Source organism: Phaethon aethereus (assembly GCF_964289735.1).
Source record: "Phaethon aethereus genome assembly, chromosome: 16".
NCBI lineage: Eukaryota > Metazoa > Chordata > Aves > Phaethontiformes > Phaethontidae > Phaethon > Phaethon aethereus.
In genome coordinates, this window is record NC_138592.1 from 11,241,031 (window position 1) to 11,264,665 (window position 23,635).

A 23,635-nucleotide genomic window follows, 5' to 3' on the forward strand; every position below is an offset into this window, starting at 1 on the left:
TTCCCTGCCCTTGCCCGACTCCTGCAGCGACACGGATTTGTTTAGTTTATTTTTATTCCAGCTCTGGTTGGAAACCCAAGGTGCTGGGGGAGGAAATGCCATAGTTAACGTGGCTTTCCCCAGGAGACGTGCAGCGCCGCAACCCGGCACAGACACTGGAAAGGTGCTTTTGAAAAACAGCACACGGCAGTTCATTTTATCAGTAGTTATTGGCCAATATTTATTTAGCCCTAGGAGGTCTCAGTTGTAATTAATCACCAGGGTTGCCATTTAATTGCTCAGTGGTTACGTACAGCCCTGAACCTAATGTATTTGATAGCAGCGACGCTGATAATAGGTTTCACAGCTGCATCTTAAAGTTGTCTCCAGACCCAGTGTTCACACCTGAAAAACGATATGGAAGAATTAGAAGGACAGAAAAGAGCTACAAGAGGCAACTGGGATCCAGAAAACCGGTCTCAAAGTGGGAGACACGGCCTTTTCTGGGGGAGCGTGAGCAGCCCAGCCAGCCCACGATGCAGCAGGCGTCGGGAGCGCCGGCAGAGCCGTGCGGTGGAGGGGCCAGCGGGATCGCCCCGGCTTGCGGAGATGAGGGGGGCTGCAGCCCGGGAGGAAGCCGGCGTGCTCACGTACTTGTCCCCCTCACAAGAGCACCATGTGCAAGCGGCGGAGCAAACCACCCCTCCTATCCCAGCTTCGTTTCCCCATTTATTTAGCAGATTCTTTTTCCAGCAATGCTTTTTTTTGGGAGAGAGCACTCGCTAACCACTAAATATTTTGGGGACAGCTATGCCACCTATAATGTTTCTGCAGCTCTCCACTCTCCAAGCCTCCCTGCAATGGCAGGTTGGCACACAGCCTGCGTCTCGCAGCATCTAGAGAGCTTCAAAGCCAGCCCAGAGAAAGGAATGAGCTCTCGGGCCAGGAACCAAGGAGGAGAAAACCAGTTCATGACTGATCTATTTTTAACAGCATCTCAGCTTTGGATGGAGTCTTGGCACTCCCCGTGGCTGGAGGGGCTGATGCTGCCTGGACAAGGCAGGGCACGGCGGCTCACCCGTGCATCCAGCACCAGACCTGGCAGCAGAGACCCAGGATGGGACGGTGCCCAGGTCCCCGAGTCAATATAACGCCCAGCCCTGCCCCAGCAGCAAGGCTGATGGGAACAGGGAAGCAAAGCTGATGGGACAGATGCCCCTGAGTGTGTCTCCCAACATCCCGCACCGGACAACTTCCCCTGCTATTTGCTGTCCTCAGTCCCCTGGGGCTGGCAGCACTGGGGCTGACTTGCAGCCCCGTGGGGGTTTCCCCCACCCTGAGGGCTCCTACCCCCCCCGAGCCCCCCGTCACCACCCAGGAGCGGGAGGGAGGTGGGTGGGAAGCGACCGGCTGGCAGGCAGGTGCTGCGAGGCAAGGCAAACACGGCGCCGGCTGCAACGCCGGAGACCTTGAGATAACGCTGAGCTATAAAGGAAAAAAGGTCCAGGTGGGGTGAGCACTGCCAGCTGGGCTGGCTCAGCTGAACCCCATGGCGGCCGAGCTGAGAGGGACACTCGGACCATCTTCCGATCTTTTACAGTAACACAAGGGGAAAACCAGCCCGTGGCTTGTCTCTGCTGAAGGAGATGCTCAGTACACAGCACAAAGAGGGTGACCAAGGGAAGAGCCACACGGAAGGACAGAAGGGTCAGCAATGACTCCAGCCTCCTCTCGGCTCCCCTTGTGATCTCGGACAAGGAGGACATGGAGGTGAATCTCCAGAGGCAAACAGGTAAGCCAGCACGCCTTCCCCGGGGAGCCCTCCCTGCCGGCAGCGCTGCCCCGCAGGGCGCTCGCATCCCTCCCCGCTCCGCCGCTCGCCCGTCTGCTCACCCTGCCAAGTGCTGAGTCTCGGGAAAAACAGCCGCTTCGGGTTTCAGCACGGCCTCCTTGGCAGCTCTCCCCTGGCTACAGGTTAACAGAAATGCTCTGAATATTCCCCTTCTGGTTCATCTGCGCAGGTCCGACCTGGGTGCATCCCCCCTTGGGCAAGCCCAAAGGACAGGGCATGGCAGGGAGCTGGGTGAGGGACGCGGCCAGCTCCGTACCCTCCTCACTGCTACAGGGGTGGGGGCTTTATTGTAGAGGGGATGAAGCAGATGGCGGAAGAAGGGGTGAAAGGCTCAGGAGATGGCAATGCATTCACAGCCCAGAAAAAGCCCTGACCGTAGTGTCAAGAGGAGGAAAGCAGGTTGTGGACCATGGCTACGGAGTCATGAGCCAGGGCTCAGGTACAACGACATGCAAGATTTCATAGCTCTGGGCACATCAGCCTTTAGCTGAGATTTCTGTTTACAACAGAACATGCACGACTCCAGCCACCCACCCGGGCTTGGCAGACCTTTGTCTCCAAACCCTGTGAGAAGCCAGGATAAGGGATCACCATGCATTGCAAGCAGCAGGACACAGCCGGGGGCCTCCGACCGAGCACGCTGTTCCCCAACAGGAGCAAAGCCAGAGGCCCATGCAGCACACCCATGTGCCGGAGGAGGCACACACAGCGTGCCTGGGCATGCATGGCAGGGGTGCATGGCACTGATGCCACCTGTGCTACCAGCTAACAGCAGATATTTCTGTGCTGGAAACCTTGGCCGATGGTAGAGCAGCCCTAGACGTGATGTTCCTGAGACTCACCCACCTCGCCTGCCCCGCCGTGTACCCTGTTCTGTTCTGCAGGGCTTTTCTTTATGGAGACCCAATCAGGCAGTTTTGGCAGGCCATAATTCAACTCCCACATGAGTGTTATGCAATGAAAGTGTCAAAAAAGCCCCAAAACAGGCTCAGGAGCCTGGACACAGATTCCTTGTGCTTAGGACACCAGAGTCCTGCCAGGACAACATCAGCAAGACAGCAAGACCTGGCCTCAGGCTGGAGGATTAGGAGACAAATTTTCATGTCCTCAGCAGGACAGCAAGTCATCCTTTGGGTCCATGCCCAAGAGAAAGCCTGCCCCAAAAGTGCACATGGGACCAAGACGGGATGACCGAAGCGTGTCTTGCCCCAGGCATGGGGGACAATGAAGCAACCAGAGCTGCCTGGAGAGATGCAGACAACTTATATCAGCCTGGAGGCACCTCTTAATGCCAGATTTTGCTGTGGATGGACTGCTGGCACATTTGTCCATATATTTGCAAGACCCTCAAGCCATGTGAAGAGATGAGGCCCCAGACAGCCCTGGAGCTGGACCCACCCTCTCCTGGAGGGTCACCCAAAGCTTGGTTTCTCCCAACACAATCCACAACCTGAAGGCGCTCCCTGCCTGCAGGTGCACAGCTCTCAGCGGTGCCTCTGCTGCCCGTGAGCCCTGAATCCACCCTCAGGACCGTTTTACAGGCAGCATTGACCTTGCACTCAATCACAGTTCCAGCATCTCAGTGCTCATCCTCCACAGCAACTAGGTGACGAGTTGCAAATCCCCCAAGAGGGGACAGCAATGCAGTTTTCACAGCACGGAAGCATCAGGGAGCACAAGCACATCAAGACCAGGAAAATGGCATGAATGTCTATCCGATTGTTTTTTTCCCCTTTCTAAGAACTGGTGTGCCCTTGGTTCTTCCCAAACACACGAGTGGGAGAACAAGAGCAGACTCTTCCCAGGACATTGCAGTACTCTCCAGTTACAATGCAGTGGCAGCTTTACTGGGCCAAGTGCCACCTGGAAGGACAAGTTGTTTGAAAAACAAGACTGCATTTCTTGAAGAGCACATCACGGCTCCAAACCCAACAGGAGCGAATCAGCAGGAGTGCTGTAACAGGCAAACCTTGCTGGATGTGCTAGGATTAGCATATTCGCAGGGACGGCAGGAGGAAGACAGGTTTCTTACCCAGGTTTCTTACCCAGGTCCATTTGCAGGCTGAGTGACAGGCGTCTTTGGCTCACGGACTTAACATCGTACAAGTCCCAACAGGCTTGTGAGATGACATTTGAAGTCCCCTTGGGAGGGAAATGCTGGGTATAGCATCCCCTTCTCCATGACAGCACACGGGGTCTTTCTCTGCCACCAGCCTATTTCTAAAAGACCTCCCAGTGCTCTGCAACTCAGCGAGGAGGAAAGCCTCTTGCCTAGCCAGCCTCTGCACTGAAACATGCAGTACCTGGGCTGCTGCGGCAACAGCTGGCAAGAATAAATGCCATATTCACTTGCAAATTAAACATGGCCTTTCAAAGCACGTGTTTAAGACCTAGCCAAGAGGAAAACATCAGATGGTCAGCCAATTCCCCTTGTTCAATTAGTCATGTCAAGAGATGGCTCCTATTTCAGGACTGCTGGTGGCATTTCTCTGTTCCTCTCTGTCCCACTCAAGATCTTAGGCAGCACTTGTGCCCTGAGCTGCATGACAGGCAAACTCAGCCCTGCCCAGTATTTCAAGCAAAACTGGAGGGATCTTGTCATACTTTTAGATTTTGATGAAGAGTGATCAACAGGGGAAAGACTCCCCTTACTGACTCTCTTCAAAAAGCAAATGCTCTTCTGCAAACAGGCCCCTGGAGGACAGCTGAACTGAGCCAAGAGACTTTCATTGGAGGAAAGGAGGTGTGGGCCATCCAGAAGCTGAGGCAGCAATCCATTGCCCAAGTTCTTGTTCTGGGAGGAAGGTGTTAGAGTGCATTTTTTTCCCCAGAAATATGCATATTCAACCACAAAGGAAAGAGAAGTGTCCCAGAGCAGCTCCTGGGCTGGTGCAGTTTGTCAGCTCAGCTCCTGATGCAACAGAGCCGGTATCTCTAACAATGAGATTGATAGTTACTAGCAGGACATCTGTCTCCCAAATCCGCCGGGACCAATATCCCCAGCTGACCTCCAGCAAGCTTAGGCGGCACAGACAACCACAGAGAACGCCTGCTATTTCAGCCCCGCAATCATAGATTCGTTGCCTGACCTCCTTCTCTAAATCTTTATATCATATTTCTCACTCTGGAGACGTGACTCAATGTGTTGGCATAAGGAAATACGCCAGGAGAATATTCTTGTGCCTCTCCCCTTTATCCTGCCCATCCTGCTATGTGTTTAATTGAAATAGCAGAAAGTGAGGAGTGTTTGGCGGCTGCAGAAAAGCACGCAGAGACTTTTCAGCCCTCCTCAAGACAGAAAAGCAAGCTGGTTGAATTCTAGATACTTTTCACAGGGAGAACCCCAAAGGTAGCATGGGAAACTGCTCCCACTTAATTTTACAGCTGCCACGTCCCTCTGACAGCAGGACAACTGCAGTCCCAGGACTAGAATGCCATCAGCCCATAGAAGATGCACCTGAGAAGAACTTCCACCAGTGTCGCGGTGGCTTGTGGCTGAAGAGCAGGTGCCTTGGGGACCCTTGTGCCTCAGCATCATCCCATCTTTATCAGCACGCTCAGATGCTGCATGGAAACCTCCTGTGAGAACTCCCCAGGGCCTCAAAGCAGCATTTGAGGCCATGGCTGAGGACCACTTGACTTCTACCTCACCCCTACATGGGATTAGCCCTTTCTGGTCAACCTGTGAGCAACTAGCTGAAATCATCGAATTATGTTGCATTTACCGAGTTCTTGCCAAAGGTGCCTGTGAAGTCTTTGCTTCCAGGAGAGACCAGGGAATAGTCTGAGGTTGCTTCACTGAGGCTTTCAGGCCTCATGAGGGTCTCCAAGGAGAATCCTACATAGTAGCGTGAGGAACCAGAGACCAGGAGAGTCAAAGCCACTTGCTCAAGACCGTGGGAAGTCTGTGGCAGAGCCAGGACCTGGGCTGGCTCTCCCACTTGCATTCCGGGATGAGGACACAGACCCAGCTGGGGTGAAACAAGGGCACTTCAGACAGTGGAGGAAATGTTCCAGGTGTGTTTTAGGGAACCTGGGCACAGGGCAGCCGCTCTCAGCCCATCATCTGTCTCAACTTGACATGAGAGGTGCAGCAGATGACAGGCAGAGGGACATGAAGGAGCGGTAGTGAGATTGCTGCCTGACATTTGAGCACAGACTGAAATGTTTTGTGTCGCTCTCATCCTGGCTGCTACTGTTAAAGCCAAAGCAAGATGCTACAAAAAGAGATGAAGAACAAGGGGGATGCCTAGTGTGACACTTTGGGGAAGCCATCCAAGTCCAGCTGCAAGCGTAGGAGCTGTGAATACCCAAAGGCAGGATTTTTCCATCTTTTTCAGCTTGTGGACCTGCTAATTTTCCAGCCGAGACACAGACTCTTGCATAGCAGGTTACCTCTGCTGTCAATAGATTTGCTCCTACTGATTCCTGACATAGACCATGGACTCCTACAGGTCCGCAGACCACAACTCAAAGACTCCCAAACTTATACATTGGCAATCAACCCGTGAAGCAGCATGACACAGCCCAGAGATGGGAAGGTTGAAGTCTGGAGAGAAACCAAATTACTGCCACCTCTCTGCGAGGGACCACAGCTGATCCCTGTGGATTTCCCTGATGGGCACCAGAGGGACCAGGTTAGGGATGGATTTGTGTGTGCAACCACAGGCTTGCTTTGCAAGCCATCAGAAGTGTGCAGAAAAAGAGACACAGGCAAAGGCAGAAACTTGCTGGGGAAGAAGGATCCAGACTCCAAAGAAAAATGCAGGGAACCAGAAAAACTTCAGATACAGGATCAGACACAACAGCCCGCGGGCACCCCACGTGGAAACACTGCCACGGCTGTGCACCAGTCTCTGGAGTCTCCTGAGCAGACGCCTATACCTTCCCCTGCTTTAACAGAGCTGTTTTTAAACCCTTTACATTTAGCCAGGACAGGAAAGGGAACCAAAGCCTTCCAAGTGCTAAAAATGTTACTCGACACCTAAAGGTACATCTGCGCTGCCGGTGCCTACAGAGGGGCGGCTCTTGCCAGCCCGCAGCAGGTAACAGAGAGCACAAAGTCCGGGTCCCCGCGCCCGGCTGCTCGATGGAGCCCTTAGGGCAGCGGCGTGAGCTCCCTTCCAGCCAACGCAGCCCAAGTGATCAATTTGCTACTGTTTGGGCCCAAAGTGAAGAAAACACCTTTACTGAGAGGTAACGATAAGTGTCAGGAGCCGCTCAGCCTCCTGGCACGGCTGGGAGAAACACACCTGACATCTGGCACAAGAAGGACTGACGGGTGCTGGAGGAGTAGCCGATTTTTAGAAGTTTATAAGCACCACTCAATTTTTTTTTTTTTTCTCTCCTGTGTTTTTTCACTTATGGTAGGGCTTGTCTGAAATTCACACATGTGTGTAGGTACAAACACTACTTATCTCCCCCTCCGTGCTCCAGCCCTATTCATCAGGCATTTGTAAATGGCATTTTATGAGCGCTGAGTTTTTAAGGCAGGCAGGCACACTGCTCGGAGAACGAACAAAGGGGCCCCTATTGGAAGCTTTAAAGATGTTTAAACAAAGGCTTCTCTTGAAAACCTTTAGCCCCCAATGCCAACCTCAAGGGAAATGCTATATTATGAGCAATCGGAGCACAAACATCTTCTGTGACCACAGATTGCCTGCAACGGGCTGCCTTGTAGGCTACGTCTTTTCTGTTTGCTACCGTCGCCAACAAGGGCAGGTCCCAAGGCCATCTTGTACTAATCACATAAAATTTCTTTAATTCTTGAAGAATAAAGCAAGTTACAACTTCCACAAAAATCAATAACAGCTTGTTCCACTTGGATGGAGCAATACCCCGCCTGCTTCAATGGAAAGTGTCATTTTACTGCAGACACCAAGATCTCTTGCATGCCTTCCAGATGCGAATTTGTATTTTGGATAAGGCCAAATTTATCCTGGGAGTTAACTCTTGTTCTTCATGTCCTGGTGAAAAATATCAGAGCTGAGATCCGAGAGGAGGTTTCCCCCCACACACACTTTTTGCCTATACCAAATGCCAATCTAATGAATCCCTGAAGAGATCACAAGAATCTGCTTGTGAAATGCAGTTCCTACTTGTTACTGAGAACCTGCACACTCACTGCCTGTGATTAATTACTCCTGTTTTTGGAAAAAGAAAAAAAATAATCTCTACTATCAAGAGACACTACAGAGAGTCCCACAGAGAGGACTTTGTAGTAACTTTATGTATAATCTGGGCTTGACTGAAGCAAAAATCCTATGGGTTTAAGCAGAAGAAGTGAAGTTGTGCGCCTTCTCTCCAAGTCGGGGCTCTGAACGGGCTCCTCTCCTGGAGCCCTCTTCCCCCCAGTTCCACTGCACACACTGGTGGCTTCCTTCGAAGCAGGCCAGTCCCATTTCCCTGCCGGCCTCCTCACCGCCACCGGTTCCTGCTCTCGAGCCCTGCCTCCCGGATGGCTTCGGCAGCTCTCTGCACAGCAGCAAAGGCTGTCCTCGCAGGACGAGGGGAAAAACCCCAGCGGAGCACGTACCATCACATCGCGTATCTGCTCAGCTCCACTTATCTCAGATGGCTGCGTGTTAGCACAAATACAATGAGTGCAGAATAATCTGATTTTCCAAACAAGTTTTCCCACGTAATCGCTTGGAACAAAAGTGCCCAAAGCTAATTTTTCCCCATGAAATGGTTGGAATTATAAGCCAAAGGTGGGTGATTGCTTGTGCAAACATATTTATGAGTATGCACAGACCCAATTTTCCAGTCGTGCAGAAACAGCGCATAACAAACTTAGGGCACACTTTTAAGCTTATCTTTTCGCAGGATCTCGGTCTCCTCTTGCTCGGTGCGCCTTGCCCAGGTGGCCCAGAGCGTGTTATTCTCTGCTAAAAGAGAATAAGCAGGAACCTGCCCGAGAGCTAGGCAAAAGGTGAGCAGAGCGGGCAGACTGCAACCCCGACAGCGGAGAGTCTCCCCGCTCCGCGCAGGCACCGAGGGTGGGAGCGGGGCACCGTGCCCCCTCCCCGCCCCACCGTGACACCCCCGGCCCAGCGCGCGGAGCAGGAGCACACGGGTGGGCTCCGGGAAGGCTCCGGCCCACAGCTTTTGGGAACAAACCTCATCGCGGAGGCTCTGCTCTTCCCGCCCGGCTCTGCTCTCTGCTCTCCGTGGGCGCTGCTCCCCTCCTCGCCAACCCCCCCAGGCGGCTGCCAACGCCCGCGGCAGCGCTCGGCGCTGCGCGCAGCCCCGCTGCTCAGTCCCGCGGGGCCGGGCTCACCCTCACCCTCCTCTCCCTTCCCGCAGGGGCGGCGGTGCCCGCGGAGCCCCTCACTCACCCGTGCCGGCCGCGGAGCCGCTCCCCGCCGCGCTACTGGGTCAGGTACGGCGGGCGCGGGGCGGTGCGCGGAGCGGTGCGCGGCGGCAGCAGCGCTGGGCGGCGGCGGGGCCCCGCGCGGCATTTAACGGGGCGGGGGAGCGGGGGGCGGGCACGGCGGGAGCGGGGCGTGGGGGGTGCCCAGCCGCCCGCCCCGGCGTGAGGTGCCCGCGGGCCGCCCCCCCGCGGGTCGTGTCCGTGCAGGTGCCCACGGGCAGGCGGGAGCTGCGCGCAGGTGGAAGCGGCGGTCGCCAGAGTGCGCGGCGGCATCGGCACCGCGCTGTGCCCGGCGCTGTGCTCGGCCCCCGGTTCCCCTCTTTTCCTTCCTTGTTTTTTTCTTTCTTCTTTTTTTTTCCCCCTTTTCCCCTTTTTTCTTTTTTTTTCCCTTCTTTTTCCTTTTTTTTTCCCCTCTTTTTTTTTTCTTTCTTTTTCTTTCATCTTATCCTGCTGTGGGAGTGCACCTGAGACCCCCATACTCTTGGAACGTCCTGGAAAAAGGAGAGACCGAGCTTAGTATCCATTTGAGCTGCAGAGCCGTGGGAGTTTAGGAAGCTCTGCAGGTCGTGGCTGCAGTGTGGGGAGGTGGGTTTGAACCAGGGAGCTGCAGACTAGAGCTCTGAGGGCTGGAGAGCCTAAGGTTGAGCTTCCAGCAAGAAGGTCAATGGATGTGCCCAACTGTAGCGTTGAAGGTCATCAGCAGAGGCTTCCTAGACACTCTGGAATAGACCTTCCCAGCCCTCCACCTCTTCTCAGCGCTCAGAGCAATCTAGTGGTGGTAGTGCTTTACAGGACTGTGTTTCAGTGCCTTAACAGCACTTTCCTTCCTCTTTGCACTAACATCAATGGCTACGTGAGGAACGGAGAACCAGAGACCACAGTAAACCACCTACATTATCTGAATTTTCTACCAGATGAGCCAAAGCTCTGTTAATCAAATTTGGGCATTCTGAGGGTGTTGGTGCTGCTGAGGTGGGCGCAGGGCAGCCAGGAACACGCCCGGGGTGACCACCCCGGCTGGCCCCACATTGCTCACTGCCGCATGCTCTTTGTGCTTCCCGTTCTCGGCTGGTGTTTGCCGTTGGTGTGGTTGATAAATCCCTCAAACCCAGAAAAGGCTGAATTTCACTTGTGTGTGCAGGGAGGAAAATATAGGATTTATAAATACCCATGCATATACAAGGGCTTGTGGGTTGGGTTGGTCTGGATTAAAGGAGGTATTGAAAAACGAGGGAAGCCAGAAACTGCAGGCTTCTCATTTCTGTGATTTCTAATGGCTTTTCCTTTTGCATAAACATTGCATTGACTCCATACCCAAAAGCATTGCAGGCATTTTCTCCCCTGCTCTGTACAAAATATAACCCAGACCTCTAAAATGGATATTTTTTATTAGGATGTTTGGTTTCCCCAAGCTGCGGAAAGAATAACTGCCCTCTGTAGCAGCAAGTCCCCAGCAAGCTGCCGGGCAGCCATCTCCTGAGGAAGGCAAAAGGCAGCTCCTTTGTGCGGGAAAAGCAGCAAATTAAATCTCTGCACTTGAATTCAGTGTTACCTGCACTTGATGACACTGTTACCACGGGTTAAAGTTCTTTATGTATAAAGAGTTGGTTTGAAGAACCAGTTTCTAAACAACAGCTGCCAGGATTGTATTTTGGTCTCCTGAGCCGGGTACTTTCATTGCCAGGGGACCAAAAAAATTGGATCCCTTCCTCTGCAGACTGAGCTGGTGAATGTCAGTGAGCTGGAAAGCAGCAGCACAGAAGGCTGTTTGCTTCTCCTGGTGCCTGTAAAGCGCTTCTCCTGCTCCTGCGGTTGCCCAAGGGTGCGCACACAGGGTGTTGTGGGACTTCCCGGCCAGATCTGCCCTCCCAGAGCAGAAGGTGATGTGGGGACACATCCCACACCGCCGAGCGTGGCTGTCTCAGTGGGGACGTGCGTCCCAGTGCCAGGGGACTTTCCATGGAAGAGGGCACAGCAACACAGCCAGTGCTTGCAAATACCCACAGGTGCCCTGGGTCTCTCCCACCTCCAACACCAGGGCAGAGCCACCCCCGAGATGCACCTCAAAACGCGCTCGCACCGTCTCCTGAGGCACATCCTGACCTAAAGCGAGGGAAAAGCCTCAGCGGTAAGCGATGCCGGGCTGAGCAGGGAGGGGGGAAGGCTTACAAAAATCAGCATAGGAGAAAGGTGGTGGCTCCCCCCTTGCTCCCCCCCTGCTTCCACATAATGCCTAACTGTGTGCGAGAGTCCCAGCTGAGACCTCAGGCTCTGAAAAGGAGGCTTTTAGCCTGAGCTCCGAGGGCCCGGCCCGCGTGGTGCTGCGAACATGACACTGAACTAACACTGCACTACAATCAAAGCATTTTAATAATTTAATATAATAAATGTCAGGAGGAGTGAATAATTCCCTGTAACCCTGAGGAGGCCGTAGGTGCCAGAAGGAGCCAAGTGGGTATATTGAGCTGCTTTAGCAATAGCCCTTTGACTCTCTGAAGGTAAATTTAAACCAGATGATGGATGCTGGGTGGTCGCCTCTGTGGGCAGAATGGCGAGCACTGTTCAGAAGTGCGTCACTGAAACAATTTAGCACCAAAATTTGGAAGGCAATGGCTGCAAAGAACAGACAAAGAAAAGAAAAACAAGTTTTTAGGTAGTCTTTCCTTCAGCTAAGACTTCAAATCTTAAGAACTATGTTCTGTTTACCTGCCTTTGGCATGCTCGTTCCCACTTTAAGCAGTAAATAGCATGTGGATAATCATTCCAGAAGGCTCTTCAATAAGCTCCAGGCAGTAACCCACGTGCCTCTGGTATTACGTACGGATGGCAGGGAGCAATGTACCTGCACAAGCCTGGCCCTGCCCGGAGCCAGTGCCGCGGGGGGCTCTGCGGAGCAGGCGTTGCTGCTGGCCACACTGTCAGCACACGTCTTAATCCACATGTTTTGGCAATTTGCTCCTGAACGCTCCCTGCCGCTGCCTGGCCTCGGTACCAGGCTGTTCCTTACTCTGCCGATGGGCTAACGGCAGAGGCTGCCTCCAGCAGCGCCCAGCCCAGCAGCTCTGCGGGGCTCGGTGCTTCCCAGGCAGACCCCGGGCGTAACGGGTGGGCGCTGGTGAGCGCGTCACTGCTGGTGGCTGACACTAACAGGGCTGGAGCATGTGTCCCCGCCGCTGAGACACGAGCAAAGACCCAAAGCTACGCTCCTCGTTTCGCACTGAATACGGAACGGTGAGGCTCACCAGGAAAAAACTCACGCAACAAGCCTGGTTCTCAGCTCTGTGCCCGTTGCCTCTGACAAACTGAGGGCAAAATGCTACTGAACGGGGCCAGCACGGTTTAATACTAATTTTTCATTGTGTTGTATTAATGTAAAAGAATAGCCAAGGTCAAGCCAACGGTCAGCCTTTTCCTCGATCCATTTCCACATTTATCCTGATCACAATCAATAGATTCCCAAATGGTGCTTTTGCTTTTAGATGAAGGGAAAAATAGCAAAGGCAGATCAAAGCTGAAATCACGCTGTGGCTTGGCAGCAGAGGAATGAGACAGCTGCAGATTGCCATTATGGAAAAAGATTAAATATCTTTCTTACAGGATCTTTTTGGCTGCCCAAAGATATAAACCGTTCAGGAGATAGAAAGGCTTCAGTGAAGCTTTTCAGCAAGACTAAGTAATCCACCCTGGCGTGGGCACCGGGGGATGCTGGTTGATAAAGCTCAACCTCAGCACGCTGGAGCAGGAGTCTCCCAGCCCTGTGGCAGAGGGTTAGAGGGAACTGATCCAGCCTCGGCACGGGAGTTGTTAAGGGCGATCTAAGGGTCATTCTGGCAAAGGAGCTCGCTCCTTCTGCCTCGCCGTGGGTGCTGGCTGGGGCGAGCGTGGCTGAGCCCGGAGCCGCGTGCTGGCGGCGGCACGGGGGCTGCCGCGGGGAGAGGAGCTCAGCTGCAGCGCGTGCTCTGCAGTCGGGAACGGGCTTGCCGTGGCCATAAAACATTCATTTCCCAGACACAAAGCAGCAGCTAATGCTGTGGGTGACACCGGCACCAGCTATAAATCTGATCTTGGCAGAGCTCTGTTGATTTATGCTTACTGGTGATCCAGCTAACACATCTAGGATAAAGAATTGAGAAGAGGGAGCGCAGGAGATTATATTGCCCATCTAATAACTGAACACAGCAGTGATGGGAAAATCTGTGGAGTGCAAAGCATCAGGTCCCCATGGGACTACCCAGAGGAGACGCTGGGTAAATATTTGCTTGTATGGGAGACATGGTCGTCCTCCATGCACAAACATGAGAGCATCGGCTCCATCCACAACCTGAGAAAGCTGGAAGTGAAGGGATGTAAGTTTAAGGCTAATTGTAACGTGAGTCCTAGAAGCTGTAAAGGACACAGCCTCTTTAAAATACACGTGTTGCACTGAGAAGAGCAGAACTGGCTGATGAACTCTTCTAAAAGGCTGCTTGGGGTGGCAGTGGTTGCTGCTTCTCTCTCCGGCAGCTTGCTCTGGCCTCTGAGCCCAGCAAGAGCTCACCATAGCCTGCCTTGGGGCGCTTGGCAGGACCAGATTTACCTCTCTTCACACATCTGATCATTTATGCCCTCATTTATTCTCCATTTCTAGCCCATTTAAGAGGAAGAGAGACTGTTTTTAATGGGGATGCTCCACTGGGTACCTCTTGCAAGATTTTCCCTGGGTGGCCATGGCTGATGCCCGCTGCCCTCACCGCTTCTCCGAGCGATCTCCCAGTGCTGCCCGCAGTCCCCGGCTGATTTCTGCCGGTGGCTGAGCAGTGTGTTGGCAGCTGTGCTTGGGGCTTCACAGCCTTCTCTGCCCACTGCTGTTTCTCTCTCCCTCCAACGCGAGGACACTGCTGCATGGAGGGGTCATGAGTGACCGCAGCAGCCTTGGGAGGGTCAAGAGCCAGAGCCTGAGGCCAGTTTCCATACAGCTTTCTCTCTCTCCGGAGGATGCCGGATCTGGTTTGGGTCTGATGCTCATCCAGGTGGGTCCAAAAGTATCCCCAGGGCATGCAAGCAGAAATACAGAGGCCTTGTCCAAATACCAGCAGACACAAACACCCCTTTGGAGCAAGGCAAGTGAGCTCAGTGCGTGGAAGAAGCAAGCTCAGACTTAAGTCAAGACCTTTTCATAACCAGCCAGGCTGGGTCCCCTTGGTAGGAGTAATTTCTCCCGAGTGTGCCCAGCTGCCATGTCCCAAACATGGGCAGATGTGCCAACGAGGGGCTCCTGCCCAGGCAGCACCTCTTTCCTCTCCTCTGGTTTCTTCTCACCCAGCCGAAGGGACTGGGCGGGTTTAAAGGCTTTCAGTAGGGCAGGAGCTGATGTTCTTCAGATGGGCAGTCCCGCCTCTGAGAGCAAGTCCGCACCACAAAAGGTCTCCCCAGTAGACACCCCATAACCCTCCTCTCTCATGCCCCAGCTCTTGCACACGTGTCCCAGGTGGCAGAGCAGGGCACCTCGGGCTTGGATCTACCTCATCTCTCTCCAGCCTGTTAACGCCCAGCCTACTAAGCTAGCAGAGTTAAATTCAGGTGCATGGGAACCCCTTCTAGTTAAATAGAGCAGAAACAACCGGCAAAACCAGCTACTTCTTAGGTCTCGGAGAAAAATGCAGCTATTTTCACCTGACAGCCCTTGCAGAAGCCAACAAGCAGCTCCTCCTTGCACGCCAGTTCCCCAGCTGCACTCACGGCTCAGCAGCATCTGAACCAAAAACTCACCAAGAACTCACCAAAAAGCCATACAGCAACAAGCACATCAGGTGGAAAAACAAATTAATAATCAGTTAGAGCACTGCTACCATCGTGTGGGACTGGAAGTCTTAGAAATGCACGTTTCAGAGCTATAAACCTAGTGCCTTGTGCATGTTTGAAAATGGATGAAGCAGTTACTCAGTTATCCAAACTTTATATTTTTCAATGCCAACCCCGGTGTTGCCACAGCTGAGATGCTCTCTGAGCTCCAGTGCTTTCTGATGGGAAAGCCCCGTTGGGCTGGACATGGAGGGAGCTCCAGGCTCCCTGCTCGGCATCGGGCTGGCGGGGCAAGGCGAGGAGCCTGGTTCTGGTGTTACAGAGCTGGGGGACCGCTGTCTCGTAGATCCAACCCATACCAAACCAACCTGCTTCGAGACGGCGTGCGGAGGTACCTGCAGCTGCCGGCAGACCAGACAGTACTGATATTGCATGCCAAAGTCGCACAGAAGTCATACGGCAACGAAAAAAGGTAGGAGACCACTCCAGCTTCTCCGACAGCCGCCTCCAAACCCAGCTACCTAAAGCTCAATTTCAGCCTTGCTAGATTACTCTGATCTAAGCTGGTGAAGCGAAAGATTTAACATATCCCCTCTCCGTCCACTCATGACCTCTTTGCACGCAAACCAGTCATTCAGTCTTCATGAACTGAATAACACAAAAAGGGTATTAACCCCCACCTGCACCCATCCCAGTTAGACATTCCCGGTGGTTAGGTTCCTCCCGTGAAGTGCTGGAGATCAGAAAGATGAAGTAAAAGAAGGAAAGATGCCGTTCAAATCTTACCCTCCAAGAATGAAATTACAAAGACTAAGAAGAGGAAAAGGTAGTGTTTTAAGTGCTCTGGAAATCTTGTCTTAAAATCTGAATGGCTGCAGCAGGGACTGGGGCATTTCCTCAACGCCCACGGTCACCGAAAAGCTGCTATTTTTGAAAATCCTTCCCACACTGCAAAAATACCTTGAGGTTCTGGCTTGACTCTCCAGAATTGCTACTCCTGGGCAGTGGCATCAGACTGTGGCACTGTAACGTAATTAATCCTCCGTTAATCCTTGTATAATAAATAATCCTCCGTTATTACTGAGTGTGGAGTAGCTATGGGGAGACAAGCTCTACCTCTAAGGCGTAACCCACCCCAGCGAGCCCAGGAGACAGCTCCGGGCTGGGCTGGCTGTGCCTACGAAGTCCTCATCGCATCCAGTCTCCTGCCACGGGCCGCTGGTCCACAGGTAAAGGTTTTATTTGGGGATTGGGTCTCCTGGCTGGGAGGGAAGCCCTCGTATCGCTGAGCCTTTGGGACAGGCTCTTTCCCCTACTCCAGACTCCGTCCAAGGGATGAGCATGAAAATCAGATGCCAGGTCTGGAGAGGGAGAGAAAACCAGCACAGAGCTCGCAGGTTAAAGGTGCGGTGCCATTTTTCTTCATGGTGGGAGTCAGGGGCCCGTGCCGTGGATGACTTCTTTAAATAAACCCATACCCAGGATGTGAAGGCTCTGAACTATCCACCCCCCTGCACTGGTGTTTTCTCTGCTAGCACTTTACCCAGTATCAATAGAGGATGAATTTGCACCATTCACACAAGTGCAAAGACAGTGGAAACCCAAATAAAACACAGGAAAATAGGTTTCTAAAACCCTGGCTATAGATTTATTTGCGTTGGGCTCCAAATCTGGCTGTGAATGCAAACTCTGTTCCCGACCTGCCAAAACTCCCACATGGCAGGCGGGCAGAGGCAGGGGGCTCGATCCCTCCTCAGCTCGAGGCGGGGGGGGCGAGGCGCCCCGTCCTCCCCTCCTGGGGCCATCCTGGGGCCAGTGGGCTTGTGGCCACCAGCAGCCCCGAGAGAGGTGGCAGCCACCCGGGCTGGGGCTGCACGCTGCGGCTGGAGGCAGCCGGTGCAGGGCTTCAGCACAGCCCCATGCCTCCGGCCAGCCTTGCCCGCGCCCCCCAGCCAGGGGGTCCCCAGCCCCCCGCTGCAGCCCCAGGTACCTCCCAGGGTGCAGGGTTGCTCCCGGCGCTGGTGAGCCCTCGCAAAGGTCTCCGCTCTCAGCGCAGCCATCCCATCGCCCCCGAGCACCTCTTCTGGATGCCGAAGTGCGGTAAGGAAATGCCATCTTGTCTCTGCAGGTTTTTCTGCCCCCCACCTTGCGTTTACCTGAGCGGGCCGGGATGGAAGTTAAAACAGGAGCAGATAAAAGGTAAGCGCTGGGCAGCAGCCCTGCACATCTTCTCCCTCCCTTCCCGTGCCATGGGGAGCTGCCTCTTTCCCCCTCGAGGCTGAGCCCTCTGCGGTCCAGAGCCAGGGCTGGAGCCTGGGTCACCCACCGTGCCGGGAGGAGCCGAGCCCACGTCTGTGCGGGGGCTGGAGGGTGCTTCTCCCATGTCTTCCAGCCAGGGACCTGGGAGAGGCAGGTTTTCGGGTGTGCGGGTACATGGGGCTGGACAGCATGGGCAGCAGCCTGATGGAGACCCAGAAGCTCAGCTTCGAGGAGCAGCCGGACGCGAAGGTAAAGCCTGATGCTCCCTGGGGCTGTGCAGTAGCACTCCGTGGGGACCCCACTCACGCAGGGGCTAGGCTTTCACTGGTGTCACCCCACGACCTGGGATGTCACATCGTCCTCTTCCTTGGGATGTCATGGTCCTTCCTTCCCAGCCATCGCTCCCTGCTCCTGCTCTGCCACCTTGTTGTGGCATGTGCGGCAGCCCGAGCAGCCGGGCAGGCTCCCCTGCCTCGCAAAGAGACCCGTCGTTCTTTGGCACCATCTTTTTGGGTCCGCAGCCCCGTGGCAGGCGAGTTGCCAAAAACTGCGCGGCTCCCTCAGCCCCGGTATGTTCTCCCAATGAGCAGCGCTGCCGCTTATCGCAAAATGAAAGCCCAGTCTTTCATTTGCAGATAAACGGCTGAAAAAAAACCTGATCGATCCCAAAGCTCAAGAGCTTCAGCAGAGATCTGGCACCTTTTGACGGGGGGGGAAAAAAAGAAATGAAAAAAAAAAAAAAGGCATTATCTGGATTCCCCAAAGAGCACGGGGTCTGAGTTGGGCCAGAAACCTTACAAAAAGAGCCTTTGTTTGCAGTGCTTGCGTTGCTGCTAAGGCACGGCGTATCGGCCAGGACGGCGGGGAAACCATAAACCCAGGGCGATTTCTCATGTTATGTGGGATAAATCACACGTGAACATTCATTTCCATGAGGAATTCTCTGCCCCCAGTGTAAATAAAGCCTCTGCGATCCCCAGCTCTTCACTCCACCTGTAATAACATCTCCGGTCATTTCCCCCTTTAAATGAACCCGAGGCTCTTTGAAAGGGTGCTATTATGTCCTTGAGAGGGTGAGGAGGGCGAGGAAGGCTGGTGGGGCTGGACTGGAGCTGCCCACAGCCCCTCTCTGCTCCTGGCAGGGCTTCGGCTGTGCCAAGGCGCTGTACATCTCGGACGCAGACAAGCGCAAGCATTTCCGCCTGGTCCTGAAGCTCTTCTTCGGCAACGGGCAGGAGATCGGCACCTTCCACAGCAAGCTGATCAAGGTCATCTCCAAGCCCTCGCAGAAGAAGCAGTCGCTGAAGAACACGGACCGTGCGTACAGGCATGGCTCTGCGGGGAGGGAAGTGGGTGTGAGCCCAGGGTGGGATGCTGAGTGCTCACAGCTTGGCTCTGAAGTGGTCCAGGCTGGACACAAAGCCCATGGACACCCCCAAAGAGGATGTATCCGGACATATTCATGTCTCATTTCCCAACGGTTCACCCACCACAATGTGTAATGCCCTGATGCCAACATGCTCCCCACACCGTGGTCTTCACCTGCGCTGTTGAAAAGCCCAGCTGGGCTGGCACTTGCATGCAGAGGAAGGCAGCCGGGGCGGTGCTGGCTCCTGCCAGGCTGGTTACACCAGTAACCAGGACGCATCCTCCCTTGCCTTGACAAAACCATAGTTCAGGCCACACACAGACCCGGCAAGCGCTAACCCAGCCACCTCTCCCCGCAGTCTGCATCTCCTCGGGCTCCAAAGTCTCCCTCTTCAACCGCCTGCGCTCCCAGACCGTCAGCACCCGCTACCTCTCCGTCGAGGGGGGAGCCTTCATCGCCAGCGCCAGGCAGTGGGCAGCCTTCACCCTCCACCTGGGTAAGGACCCTTGCGGGGCCGCCGACGCCGGCCGTGCCCAGGGCTGCCTGCCTCCAGCCTGGCTCTCCCCTCCTGCAAAGCCAGTTCTTGGGGGGAAGGGGTGGGAAATAGCCTGGGGATGCAGGAACCTGGCCCAGCTGCCTGGGGCAGTGACTCTGCCTCTCTCCTTCCCGGCAAGCTGATGAGTGCTGCACCCGGAGCGAGTTCCCCCTGCGGGAAGGGTATATCCGCTACGGCTCCGTGGTCCAGCTCGTCTGCACAGCCACTGGCATCACCCTGCCTCCCCTGGTAAGCCTCCATCTGAGCGGGTGTCAGGAATATGGACCTGGCCGCTCTGTGGCTCTGAGCGACGGGTACCATCCCTGGGATGCTGCTGCTGCCCCACAGATCATCCGGAAGGTGACAAAGCAGTACGCCATGCTGGACGTGGACGAGCCCGTCTCCCAGCTCCACAAATGCGCCTTCCAGTTCCAGGGCAGCGACCGCATGTACCTGTGTCTCTCCACGGAGAAAGTGATCCAGTTCCAGGTACGGCAGCGCAAGGAGGGGCTGAGGACCCCCGGGGTGCTCCCCATCCTCTCCAAGCTCCTCTGTGTTGCTGCTGGCTGGGGAACACGTCGCTGGGAGGGGTCTTCCAGAGAAGGGGGTTTGCATCCAAATTAAGGTCAGAATTGCTGCAAAGCCATCTGCCTCCAGCTTGCCTGCTTCGGTGGGGACATCATCATCAAGGTCTTTGCAAAGGCATCATAATCCCCGTTTCCCAGTGAACGAAGCAGTCACTTGCTGGAACCGAGACACTGGGGGCAGAAGCCAAGTGTCCTGGTGCTGGTCCCCCGCCGTCCCTGCTGCGGTGTGTTTGGAGCTGTGACACTCTCTGCAGGCATCTCCCTGCCTGAAGGAAGCCAACCGGGAGCTGCTGAACGACGGTTCCTGCTGGACCATCATCGGCACCGAGACGGTGGAGTACACCTTCAGCGAGAGCCTGGCCTGCGTCCGCGAGCCCGTCAGCCCCGTGCCGCTCATTGCTGCCCTGCAGGTAGGCACAGTGCCGGCCACGGGTCACCCCCGCCTCTCCATCACCTGCCTCGGTCATGGCTCCTGCTCCTGAGCCCTTGCACCCACGCTCGGCATCTCCCGGTTTTGGGGTGCTGTGGGAATGCCTGGGTCTGGGCTGCTGTGGTGGGGACAGGACACGCGGGCAGAGCATCCTCGGGGAGAAGGAGTCTGGCTCATGCCACCACCTGACGCGCTGCCCTGTGCTCTGCCCGTCTCAGCTGACGGGCGGCGGGGACGTGGCCATGCTGGAGGTGCAGGGAGAGTACTTCCACGCACACCTCAAGGTCTGGTTCGGAGACGTGGAGGCAGAGACGATGTACAGGTAACATGGCCAAGGGGGCCAGGGAGCAGGCAGGGCATGGCAGCCGGGTGTGGGCTGTGCTGGGCAGCTCTGGGAGGGACGTGGCTGCCGACCTTGGGGATTGGGGCGCTTGCACTGCCCGTTCTGCGGGACCAAGCACGAGCATCGCAAGGAGAGGCAGAGATGAGTCTGGCTGGTGCCTGCTGGCTGTGGATTCAGTCTAGGGTAGCAGTGGGTGGGAGCCAACAGGGACCTCAGGGGGCCGCAAACGACCGAGTAACGCCGGCAGAGAGGAACGGAACAGCGGGAAGAGAGGGGAAACCAGCCGGAGGCTTCACTCTGAGCGCCAGGCTGGAGGAGGTGTGCAGGCACTCGCTGCCGACTGCTCCTGCACGGGACCCTCCTGGGTTCATGCGTGTTTTCCTCTCCTGCACTGTTCCCAGGAGCCCCAAGTCCCTTGTGTGCGTCGTCCCCGACGTCTCTGCCTTTGGCAGCGACTGGAGGTGGCTGCGATACCCCATCACGGTCCCGCTCCTGCTGATCAGGGATGATGGCCTCATCTACTCCAGCTCGTTCACATTCACCTACACCCCAGAGCAGAGCTTCATCCCAGGGCAGCAGGTCCTCTCGGACGTCCCCCAGGATTCAGACAAATTACTTGACAGCATCCATCAGGAGTTCACCAGGACCAATTTCCACCTCTTCATGCAGAGCTAGCAAGTTGGGCGGGCAGAGGCCCGGCCTTGCCGCTGGCCCCGGGGAAGGGGAGCAGCCCTGAGCACTGCCGGGGGTCCCCGTCCGGGTCCTGGGGTGGCCCTGCCAAAGGGTCCTCCCTGTGCATCGAATGCCCATGATGTTACTGGGATTTGCTGACTTGCCTCTTCTTCATGGCAGCATCTCACCCTGCTGAGATCTCACGCGAGAGCATCAATAAATCAGGCTTCAAGGACTCTTCATTGATTCAGTTGCTTCTTTACTAAACCTTCGCTATTCACCTCCTGCGCTGGCACAGAGCATCACAGCTCCCTTGATGTCCTCAGTCCATATATTCAAAGGCCAGGAGGGACAGGGATGATGAATGAACACGACCTTGAGCGTTATTGATCTATACCAGGAATCTCGGCATCGCTTCTGTGCTTTTCAGTAACGAGGAGCTGATTTCCAGCAGCTTGAATACTCGGTACCAGATGTTTGGGGTTTTTTTATTAGAGGCCCTTTATTTCAAAAGGAAAAGGGAAAAAGAGAGAGGAAAAAGCTTCAGTGTGAAACCCAACCCCTTCCTAGCTGGTGTGGCTCGGCTGAGCTCTGTTGTTTTACACGCTTACACACCCACACAAATTGCAGTGCTGGCATCAGCAGGAAACTGCTGATGGAAAGATGCCGCAGAAGGAAGCAGGTTTCTTGGAGCCGGACCCGAGCCTTACGCAGAGTGGGTCTGACAGCTTTATCTAGCGTTCAGCTCTCCGTGGCATCAAAAGGCCCACGGAGTACCTGGAAACCTCCTGGTTTGGCAGTTCTGAGCTGGGTTTTGACGCAACCCAATGGCCAAACCCCTGGAGGTGTTTAACCCATGCCAGACGCGGTGGCAGCGGGCGGGGCGGCGCGGCACCCCATGGCGCGCGGTGCCCCACGGCGCGCGGTGCCCCGGGAGTGCGGGGCGCCTGGCCGCACACGCGGGTGTCCCCGGCTCACCGCCCGGCTCGCCTGCGTGCTTCGCACCATCCAGTGCGTTTCGGAGGCCGGCACCGCACGGACCGACAGCCCCGGCATGCAGCCGGGCCTCCGCCTCGCCGCGTGCGTCCCCGGCCGCGCTGTGGCTCAGGATGCTGAATTCGGGGCTGCAGCGGACCGATGGCCTCGCCCCACCCGGCACGGAGATGCGCAGTGACGCGCAGTGTCCTGGCCTCTGCAGCACCCGCACGGCCCCAGCTCCCGCGGGAGCACAAGAGCTTGGGTCTGCGGGATCCTAAGCCGGGGCTTCCCGGGGGCAGCACCTCCCCCCAGGAGATGGGGTTCCTTCTTCCCCAAAACAGGAACCTCACAGAGGGTGAAAAGCTGTTGGCAGACACGTATCTCTGCACATCTGGAGTTGCAGCTGCTGGAGGAAAAACTCAGGGAGAATATTACAGCGCGTGCCAACAGCCGAGGGCCAGTGGAAGAAAGGGCTGGAGGACGGAGGAAGGGTAACCACGTGAAGATCCGCGGGGGTTTCAAAAGGAAGCAGGTCCCTGGAGCAGGAGGCAGGTCCCGATGCGCTCCTTAGGTGTTGGGAGCAGTTGGTACAAGACCTTACTGCTCCCGTTCCTGGCAAATGCTCGAACATCTTATACAGGTGCTGGGGGCAGCAGGGGCTTTCCCTGTGCGGTAGCCACTTGGGCTACCCCATCGGCCCATGCTTACCATCCCCTGCGCCCACCTCCCCAGCCAATCCACCCCGGCCCTAATGTAACTGAGGATGAGGTGCAAGAAAATCCTTTAATCAACCTGAACAGAGGATCCCTCGTACCTGCCCCAAAAGCCTTTCCTCCCCGGACTCCTCGGGGAAGGGCTGGAGGGCGGTGAAAGGATGGGGCCAAGCCTTTCAGTTTCTGCCTGCATCCCACGCAGGAGCGCCTGGAGCCCGCGGAGGCCGGGGCATAACTCACGTTTTGTGAATGGAAAGCACCCTCGGCTATATTTAGCAGCAGCCCGGCCCCAAAGGGCAGGAGGAGCGTTGCTTGTGGACTTCAAGGGCTTGGAACAAGCCTGCCTTGTTATGTTTACGGCACAGCACTTTGCTGGAGAGGCCAAGAAAGCACCGAGTGGCTCATTCTTGAAGCCTGCTGGATTAAGCAAACAGCCGCAGTAATTCAAGCCACATGGGGAGAGGGGAGAGGCGGCGGCGGGCAGGCTGGGGGGTCTCGGGGGGCTCCTGCCTCCCCCCAGCCAGCCACGAGCTGCTTTTAATCTGCTTTTCACAGCAGGTCCCACAAATGGAAACGAGGAGCTTTGCAGCTCCTGGAGGAGGCACTTCCCTGCCACGGGGAACATATGCTCCACGTCACGGCGGCGGAGCTGGGAGCATCGGCAGAGCTGTTTATTTGCATAATCACTGATAACACAAATGCCTCGGACAGGCGCCAGCCGCTCAGTGGTATGTTCTTGCTCGCTCGCGAGCCGGCAGCGCCCAT

General features: G+C 55.5%; 1 protein-coding gene across 1 annotated transcript; it reads left to right on the forward strand.

Moving 5' to 3' along the window:
- Positions 1-1,623: 1,623 nt before the first annotated feature.
- RBPJL (recombination signal binding protein for immunoglobulin kappa J region like) lies at positions 1,624-21,182 on the forward strand (the record flags this gene model as incomplete). Its single annotated transcript, XM_082007288.1, has 12 exons — positions 1,624-1,771; positions 9,137-9,212; positions 15,331-15,456; positions 17,113-17,183; positions 17,377-17,492; positions 18,386-18,560; positions 18,971-19,108; positions 19,287-19,396; positions 19,496-19,636; positions 19,989-20,144; positions 20,383-20,486; positions 20,909-21,182. The coding sequence occupies exons 1-12, from the start codon at positions 1,744-1,746 to the stop codon at positions 21,180-21,182; spliced, it is 1,515 nt and encodes a 504-aa protein (XP_081863414.1). The 5' UTR covers positions 1,624-1,743.
- Positions 21,183-23,635: the final 2,453 nt, after the last annotated feature.